Source organism: Scardinius erythrophthalmus, assembly GCF_964197995.2.
Source record: "Scardinius erythrophthalmus genome assembly, chromosome: 8".
NCBI classification, from domain to species: domain Eukaryota; kingdom Metazoa; phylum Chordata; class Actinopteri; order Cypriniformes; family Leuciscidae; genus Scardinius; species Scardinius erythrophthalmus.
In genome coordinates, this window is record NC_138228.1 from 43,008,699 (window position 1) to 43,018,544 (window position 9,846).

Genomic DNA, 9,846 nt, shown 5'->3' on the forward strand with positions numbered 1-9,846 from the left:
TGGATGCAACTCCTCAACTCCCTGTCCCCACCCTGGTTTAAACCCATTGTCATCACTCGCCTAAAACCAATCAGCCGTCCTGGGCTCTCCCCTGCTTCTGCGTCAAGCAGTGTTTGAAGAAGAGGTGCAGAGAGAAACGTAGGCAGGGAAGAAGGCAGTACTTGTGTGCAAGCCTAAAGCTTATTTTGCAGCAAGGGACAGAAGCACAGGCAGATCAAGACCTCTCCTCTGAAGAAGAACCGTTACTTGAAACGTTTTACTTGGTGCTGCTACTCCAGTGTCTTGGACAGATTGTTCCTTCTAAAGCGTATCCTTGTGTGTAGAAACACATCCAGAGCAAGAGAAGAGTTGCTAAGGTCCGTCATCTCTTTAAGTACTTCAACCTGAGATTCGGCATTCTCCAGGTAAGAGGACAAATATTGGATTTTTTGGAATGTTCCATTGTTTTGTGTTACACTTTAAAATCCCTTTCTAAATAAAATAAAAAGTTTAGAGCAGTTGATGCGTGCATTGTTGGAATGCACGCATCAAAAAAAAAGGATTAAACAGGAGCAAATGCCTTTGGCCTTTCCTTTCTTTACTGGCACACATCAGTGTTCTGGTTTTGTATTACTTCTGGAAATGATCTGAAGCTCAAGGCTTCTCCCAAAGAGTCAACTGTCTGTTGCAATTGAAGGATGCCACAAGGCATTTTCCATCTCCTGCGCAACATGTGAGTCTTATTACATAAAGTCAAACTTTTTTGCCAAGGCAGCTGTGCTAAAGTTGAACTTTTAATCCGACACACAGTAACTAGTTTCTTTTCAGTGGTTAACTAAGGTTTGGCACAACTGTACTTCACTGGAATACGTTTACTTCAGCATAAACTCCATTTTGATTCAGAATAAGTCCTCTGGAAAAGCATTAAGAAGGTGGTGTTTAGATCCACTGTGTGCCAAATGCGCATTAGGGGAATTGCTGCAAAATCCTGTCAGGATTCTGTCAGAAACACTAAATATGCTTGTGTTTGATGCATCACTGGTGCTTTCAGCCCTTTACACTCCGTAATCCTTCACACATTTAACTTTCCACTGTGAGCCGCTGCTGGAAAATATGTCTCACTTTTTTCAATATACGGAAGTAATGAATGTGTGTTTGTGGACTCAGAGTTTGGGTGTGTGTGTGTAAGTGTTTCCAAAATGAGCACCAGCTTTTTCCAGGGACATGCATGGACAATGCACTCTACTTTCCCTCTGGGCTAAAAACATTTCTTAAGATTCTTTATTTGAAGATAAATGGAAAAGTTAGACATTTTAATGGGAGCAAGGCCTTCTAACTAAGAAATTATTAAGATGAAATATATAGTTAGAAAAACACCTACAGCATATACTGTAAGCAATATTGTTCTAATATTTTATTTCCTGTTTTCTTTTTTTTTTCAGGCAATATTTTTTTTAACTAAGAAACAAGAAACCCGGGGGTTACAAATTATATAACATTGTATACACTATAGCTTGCTTTATAACTCCAGCAAATCACTGTAAACCTTCAAGGCAGAACATTTAGTTGCTTTACAGAAATACTGTAAGCAAGAGAAGAGTCTTCACAGTCATCCCCGAGGACACGTAAACAGTGCATAACACAGCCATAAATTAACTGCAAAGGAAACTCTGAATACTCTCGCAAGTTCGCAAGATGTCACGCTGGGGACGTAAGAATGTCAAAAAGGCCCCTGAGGTGATTAGGACAGTGACCGAGGGCCTTAAGTCACTCTATCGAAAGAAACTCCTGCCCCTGGAGCAGTACTACTGCTTCCATGACTTCCACTCACCGAGTCTGGAGGACGCTGACTTCGACAACAAACCCATGGTGCTAGTGGTTGGACAGTACTCAACAGGAAAGACCACGTTTATCAAGTAAGGGTTTTTAAAAAAAAAATGTTTAAGGGGTTTAACGAGTTAAAACATGTCTATGGCGGTTAAGGGCTTGGATAGTGGTATTAGTCCACTCGTGGTTTAGGATCTTGGGAGATACTGTATATACTCTACATTACATTGGTTTGATCTCTGTACTAAATTCAAAGGTTATTCAAATTCAAATCAGATTATTTAGTGAATGGAAATACATTTATCTGAACTTAAACAGCAGTTCCATTGTGTTTTGTCCATCTAGTAGAGACATAGAAGACAAGCTTCAAGGTTATTAAAGACTATCATGTCAATACATTAACCGTGGCTTTGTTCTGTCAACACAGGTATCTGCTGGAACAGGACGTCCCAGGGAGTCGTATAGGGCCGGAGCCCACCACCGACTGCTTCACCGCTATCATGCACGGAGACGTGGAGGGGCTCATTCCTGGAAACGCCCTCATAGTGGATCCCAACAAACCCTTCCGCAAGCTCAACCCCTTCGGAAACACCTTCCTCAACAGGTGAATAGATTCACACAGGCAGATGTTACACTGAGCTGCTATGTACGACATGACATGTGAGATGAAGGCGGGCTGTGTGAAAGAATGTGCCCACTGATCCGTCTGCTTACACTGGGCACGCAGGGAAGATAACAGAGAAACAGTGTGTTAGTTTTTGCTCTACGGAATTTCAAGAGTCCGTGCCAAATTTCTAATGGAGGAGGGACTTTCCTTATTTGTGGAAAACTTGTGGAAGGGAGAGATATCACAAGAGAGGGCAAACGCAGAGCTGTGATGGGTGATGACTTAAGAGGCGTCAGAGTCCTTAAAGAGAAGGACTAATTTCAATTTAATTTATGTTTTACATTTTCTTAAGGTAATGGATTATGTCAGGACATTACTATGGTGTTGCTTAGGTGTTGTAAACATTTTTTAGCTTGTTTCTGTACGGTTGCAAGGGTGTGATTGCTTAGAACCTGGTCACTTAGAAAAAGAAACAGAATAAGGTATCATTCATGTAGCACAAATCATGGGGGATGCGTTTGTTCGTTTATTTTTAATGCTTTTAAAAATGTCATGTGGTGTAACCGTCAGCTAAAAAGAAATAACCTATTTTTCTTACACCTTGCATACATTTTAGTGTAAAGCTTTACAATTTCAAGTTAAACAGGTAATATATCATGAATTATGAATTCATAAATATCATCACATTTGGGGAATCACACCACATGACATTTTACTACCTAAACTAATCTTGCCTTGACCTTAAAAGGTCAAATTAACTGATATTTTAAGAAACTTGACCTTGGGAAAAAAGTTTTTCAAATATTAAAAAAGTAGTGAATCAGATATAGAAATAATATGGAAATAATAATAATATATTATGCCAAACTAAATAAAAGACAGATTTTTTTTCTGATATCACCCTGAATTTTTTTACTTCATGCCCCTCCAAAATATAAAAACATAAAAACATGCTCATTGTAGAAGAGATGTAGTAAGTCATTGCATGTACAAATTGCATATTTATTTTTTAGATTTCAAATAAATTAGTACATCTGGACAAAAAAAGCATTGACCCTAACATTTAGAACAAATCTCGAAACCTCTGTGTGAACGATAATGGCAGTGAAGCTTGCTTTAGCAAACTCCACTTATTTGGTGAATTAAGACAGAGCAATGTCTGGTATTGAAATACCAGGCAGTAGCCAGAACAGTGTGAGGAAACTAAGCTGAAGTTCAGGTCCAGGTCATATGAATACCTTAGTCCTCTCATTAAGTGTGCCAAGAGAGTTTCAACATAATTAGCTTGTAGTTGTCTGTCAACACCAAAGGAGGCGCTATTTTGAGTGCCAGGGAGAGTATCAGATCCAGTTTTTCCCTGTTCTCTTTGGGATTATTTTTGCAAACATGTTTTGAGAACTTCTTTTCTCCTACTTCCTGCCCAGGGAAGCAGTCCACTCATTAAGCCATTTTGAAGCAGGAAGAGACCATGTTTTTCTATGCCGCAGATCATTAGTGGCAAGTATTGTTTGATTTTGGCAGCGCTGGTCATTTTCCCTCAGGAAGCCCTGTGTGTTTCAAGCACCACTTCCACACAATGGACCAGCCTGGGTGGAGTGACGCTAGAAGTCTGCTTCTTAGATCACACTCAACAGCTGTGATAGGAGTAATGGGTCATTTTTTCAGCTTTTCTCAGGGGGAAAGTGATTTTAACTAAAGAGCTCCTGAATGTTTGATAATTGTGCCGTGTCCTTTTAAGGAATCATACACCAACTGTTTTGTGCATAGGATGTAGATGAGACCTACAGTGACTATTTTGGGCAGTTTTGGACACATACACATGTTGTAAAATCATTGTATTAGTTATAAAAAAAATTCTGTGGATGTATGAAGTTGAAAAATGCTACACAGTTTAACATTTTGATTAATGCTAAGACATTCATGCATTTTTTAAGTGTCTAAATATTTTGGGGCAACTGTAGCTTAGCAAATCAGATGAAACATGTAATGCTGTATTTAACTAAATATATCAGCTTAAAGTCTGTAGCCTTGATTTACCCATTCAACCAAGAGGAAAAATTAAGTTATGAAGGTTTTTTTTTTTTTTTTTTTTTTTTGTCTGTCTATCACCGAATGCAATACAAACTCTGACCTCATCTCTTTCTCTGACAGATTCCAGTGTGCTCAGCTGCCCAACCAGGTCCTGGAGAGCATCAGCATCATCGACTCCCCAGGCATCCTGTCCGGGGCCAAACAGAGAGTGAGTCGAGGTAAGGCTGACTAAAAAAGTAAGGAGAGAGGTTTGGAAGTATTTTCAGCCAAATTTCAATAAATTTCCCACTTAAAATTCAACTTCATTCAAACTGGTCTACAATATCTCTTTAATATGTGTTTATTAAATGAGAAAATGATTAGTCCCCTGGGAAAACTCACAATATGCTCCAATATGTCTTGTACTGCAAAAAAATGTAGAACATTCTGTTAAAAAAGTAAACTAGTCCCCTGGGAAAACTCACAATATTCTCCAATATGTCTTGTACTGCAAAAACGTAGAACATTCTGTTAAAACAGTAAAACTGAATTGACCCCATAAAGACCCCAGAGAAACTCTAGATGTTGGGAACTAAGTGGTGACATCATAAATAGAAAGGACAATACTGATCTGAGATCTTTTACATGGTAAATAACAGATGAATAATTTCTAGGCTCTCCCTCAGAGAACATCGTTGGGTAATCTTAGCTTATCAGTGTTGGACTTCACTGGGTGATGTCTGCTTTTTCTCACATATTTTCCTGCCTCACAGCATTTGAAATGACGCACAGAATGGGAAAGTGAGCCATAAAGGTGTGACAGGGAGAGGAAAGGGAAGGAATGTAAAAGAATGTTAGGGGAATGTAAGAGACTCACAACATCAGTTTCATCAAAAACACAACATTTGCACATAATCAACAAGATGATTGTTAAAGAACTAATAAGATCTCAAAATTTGAAAATAGTCTCAATAGAGCACAACAGCTGGGTTCAAGAATTATAATCCATAGAAAAGGGGTAGCCAGCTCTACTCCTGGAGAGCTTCCTTCCTGCAGAGTTTAGCTCCAAACCTAATCAAAAATGGCTGAAAATTACAGGCAGGAGTGTTGAAGCAGGGTTGAAACTGACGTCTGCAGGAAGGTAGCCCTTCAGGAGCAGAATTGGCTATCCCTTCCGTATAGAGAAACAGCAATAACCTACAAACCACGTGTTGCCAACCCTACTCCTGGAGGGCTACCAAACCTCTAAACCTAATCAAACAAACCAGAACCAGCTAATCAAGGTCCTGCGTCCTGAACGGATTACTTGAAAACAACAGGTGGATAGGTATGGATCTGAGGTTTACAAGAAGGTTGGCTTCCCACGATACAAACCTTTCAAGACAGACCTACTATGAGCTCTAAGGTTAAGCAATAGTGTATCTAATCTAGAATGTAATCTAGGACCCATAACCCAGTGTGAGTTTACCTGAAAAGAGAATTTGATGTTAGCATGGAAACAAGAACAATGACCGCCCACTTGCAAATCAATCTGAATGACATAGTCGTTTCTACTTATGTTAACTACTTATGTATTTGTATCTGAACCTTCAAATGCATTGCATTTTATATTTGTAGCCAATAGTTTTTGTACTGTTGGCTTTGAATTGTTTCTATAATTTGCAATACTTCACGGGATTAGTTCATTCCTTTATAAAAGAATTTAAGTACATAGTCTTTTACCTTTTTTCAGATTTTCTGACTAAATCTCTCTTGCTTTGAATCAAACCAGGGCTGGTGGGTCTGATCACCGCAAACTTGCACAACACTGTTGTTATAGTCTTTTCTTTTATTCGATTTGATGATTTTATTCCACCTCTTCTTTCTCTTTGTAGGATATGACTTCCCAGCAGTTCTCCGCTGGTTTGCTGAGCGTGTGGACCGGATCATTCTTCTCTTTGATGCCCACAAGTTGGAGATCTCGGATGAATTCTCAGAGGCAATCGGAGCCCTCAAGGGCAATGAAGACAAACTCCGTGTTGTGCTGAACAAGGCTGATATGATTGATACCCAGCAGCTCATGCGAGTGTATGGAGCTTTAATGTGGTCTCTGGGGAAAGTGTTTGGTACTCCTGAAGTTCTGAGGGTGTACATCGGGTCCTTCTGGTCTGAACCTCTTATGGTGTCCGACAACCGCAAGCTGTTTGAGTTGGAGGAGGAAGATCTGTTTGCTGACATCCAGAATCTGCCACGCAACTCAGCCCTACGCAAACTTAATGACTTGGTCAAGAGGGCTCGTCTTGTGAGGGTATGTTAACGTATCATTAATGACTTTTTGTTGGAACTGTGATATCAGAAGGTAAATGATCAAATGTAAACACTTAAAATGATAGTTCACCCAATTTATGCACCCTCATATCATTCCAAACCTGTATGACTTTTTTCTTCTGTGGAAAACAAAATAAGATTTTCTGAATAATATCTCAGTTTTTTTCTGTCCCCTGGGCTGCTTTTCTCATAGGTACATGCCCATATCATCAGTTACTTGAAGCAAGAGATGCCATCTGTCTTCAGGAAGGACAATAAAAAGAAGAACCTGATCTACCAGCTCCCGGTCATCTTCTCCAAGATTCAGCTACAGCATCATATCTCTCCAGGAGACTTCCCCGATTGTACCAAGATGCAGGTTAGTGCAACCACCTTGCTCTTGTATTGAGCTTAAAACACTACTTTTCTTGCTTGACTGTCCTTTCTGTGTTTATTGTATAGGAGCAACTAATGGCACATGACTTCACCAAGTTTAAAGCCCTGAAGCCCAACCTGATGGCAATGCTGGATGAGCTGTTGGCTAACGACATTGCCAAACTGATGCCCCTTCTAAGGCAAGAAGAAATAGACGCTGGGGTCCAACCTGGGGTCCAAGGCGGGGCCTTCTTGGGAACCCGTGCCGGACCTTTTATGGAAGGGGACCCCTTTGGCGAAACCGCGGATCAAAATGGCGAGGTGGGTGAGGAAGACGAGGAATGGGTAGTGACCAAGGACAAGCCCAAGTATGATGAGATCTTCTACAACCTAGCACCAAACGAAGGAAAACTAAGTGGCATCAAAGCCAAAGATTGGATGGTGAGCACACGGCTGCCCAACTCTGTGCTGGGCCGCATCTGGAAGCTCTCGGATGTGGATCGTGACGGCATGCTGGATGACGAGGAGTTTGCCCTGGCCAGCCACCTGATTGAAGTGAAACTGGATGGTCATGGGCTGCCCCCTGAGTTGCCTGCCCGTCTCGTGCCACCATCCAAACGCCGACAAAAAGGCTCTGATGCTTAGACAATGCACATTTACGATCAACTGATCCTCGTCCGCATGTTGTCCAGCTCCACAGCTGCTGCAATGCATCTGCATTCACTGTATTTTGGTGTCATTTTGTACTTTGGTCATTTTGTAACTCGCAATTAATGTCTTACTATGTATTCTTGGTTCAAATGCAACAATGCAAAGATTCCCAGCTGGAAGCCAAAGAGCTTTGTGATAAACCAAAGACTGGTCTCAGTCATTTGAAAGGAATGTCGCATCTGTCGCCATTTTAAAATCATATGACCTCACATCCAGAAATGCTACACACATGACTCAATTCATAGAACTTATAATGGCTCCTGAACTAAGGGATAGCAAATTAACTCTTGTAGATAACAGACATTCATTTTTATCATTTAGTGTGGAAATCTATAGACTTGGCTTTACGCACTTTTCAGTGTGGCTTTTAATGTTGTAGTCAACTAAATCAGAATGTGAAGTCAAGGCAAACACTCAAAACTCTGAAACTGCTTTGAAAGAAGACCTGAGGAGGCAAGTTAAAATACTTTGTTTTTAGAACATGTAAATCATTACTAGAATGTTGCTGTCTATGCCTTTAAGATTGAAAAGGAAATATGCTTTATATGTGATCAGTTTTACTGTTTTCTTCCTTTTTTGTATTGAATGAGCTCTATGCATACTATGAAAGACTGTCACAAGATATGATATATATATTAGGGCTGTCAAAGTTAGCGCGTTAATAACGCGTTAACGCAAAATCATATTAACGGCACTAATTTTTTTAACGGACGATTAACGCAGCGCGTATTTTCTGTTTGACCCGTGACCCAACCCCTAGTTGGAGAAATGGAGATACACAGTGTTGGCAACTTAGCCACATTGCAGACCCCTTTAGCGATTTTTTTCCCTTCAACAAAGCGCCCAAACCTTATTTAGTTTCTGAGAATATACCGGTACCGCCGGTAGGCTACTGCTCTCTCAGCACGCGCGCGTTCCTCTCTCTCTCTCTCTCTCTCTCTCTCTCTGCGTCTCACGCGGAGGAGCAGCGCTTTAATTCAGTTAAACACAGATATTATGTTGCTTCTCTAATTTTACAAATATAGCCGAAATCAGAGCACGGATATTGTCTTTAGCTTATGTGTATTTGATTTCACCAGACGACGGCTCGATTATCAGAATTTTTGTGCAGATTAACGTCTTGGAAGGGAGAGCTGGTTATGTTTATTTTGTCGCGTTTCAGTCACCATTTCAAATTCATTCCGTTGTTTGACAACAGAAACAGTAAAATATACGTTTTATTGAGAATTTATTGAGAATTTAGCTTCATCAAAATGGGCACAGAGAGAGACTACAATGTAATAATAAATGCTAAATGTACATTTAGCATTTTCAGAAGAGCTGCCCTGTCATGCAAAAATCTAAACATTTTTGTGTTAGTAAATTGCTCAGTGCAAAGAAAGAGAAGTAATGGGAACCTGGTATTTCTTTGTTCTTTCTACATGTGTCTAATAGACATGAACAAGTTCTTTGAAAAACATCTATGACCTTTGAAACATGTCTCGTCTTCATGCTATATTGACTATGGTTTCAATAATAAACATACATTTGCATAAAGCATCTATATTTATCCATGCCCACGTTGATTAGAGTATTACAAACTTGAAAAGTATTAATTTAAGGTATATTTAGAACAAATAAAAAATGTGCGATTAAATGCGATTAATCGCGAGTTAACTCATGACAATCATGCGATTAATCGCGATTAAAATTTTTAATCGATTGACAGCCCTAATATATATATATCATACAAGCAAAAATGTGGAGATTTCTTTCTGACTACTGTAAACGGTTCCACTGACTGCTTCAGTTAACCAATGTTTTCACAGTAAATATATTGAGCTGAATAAAGACCCTTTGTATCTTGGATCTGTTTTGTTTTATAAAAGATTTTTTAACAAAAAGAACTGCACTGAAAAAGCATAACCTTTGAATAAGTAGAAAACAAGAACAAACAAATTGCCCCAACTAACAGGGCTGAGAACATGCAAAGCTCAAAATAAAATGAATGGAAAATAAAACAACTCATATAGGCTAGTATTTAAATTTACCTCCTTAGGCTGACATTTAAC

The 9,846-nt window shown here is 39.5% G+C and overlaps 1 protein-coding gene across 1 annotated transcript; it reads left to right on the forward strand.

The window, feature by feature from the left end:
* The first annotated feature begins 1 nt into the window (after position 1).
* ehd2b (EH-domain containing 2b) lies at positions 2–9,641 on the forward strand. Its single transcript, XM_081372655.1, has 7 exons — positions 2–404; positions 1,422–1,895; positions 2,234–2,410; positions 4,565–4,662; positions 6,298–6,710; positions 6,924–7,088; positions 7,172–9,641. Exons 2-7 carry the CDS (start codon positions 1,675–1,677, stop codon positions 7,727–7,729), a joined length of 1,632 nt encoding a protein of 543 aa, XP_081228781.1. The 5' UTR covers positions 2–404; positions 1,422–1,674; the 3' UTR covers positions 7,730–9,641.
* Positions 9,642–9,846: the final 205 nt, after the last annotated feature.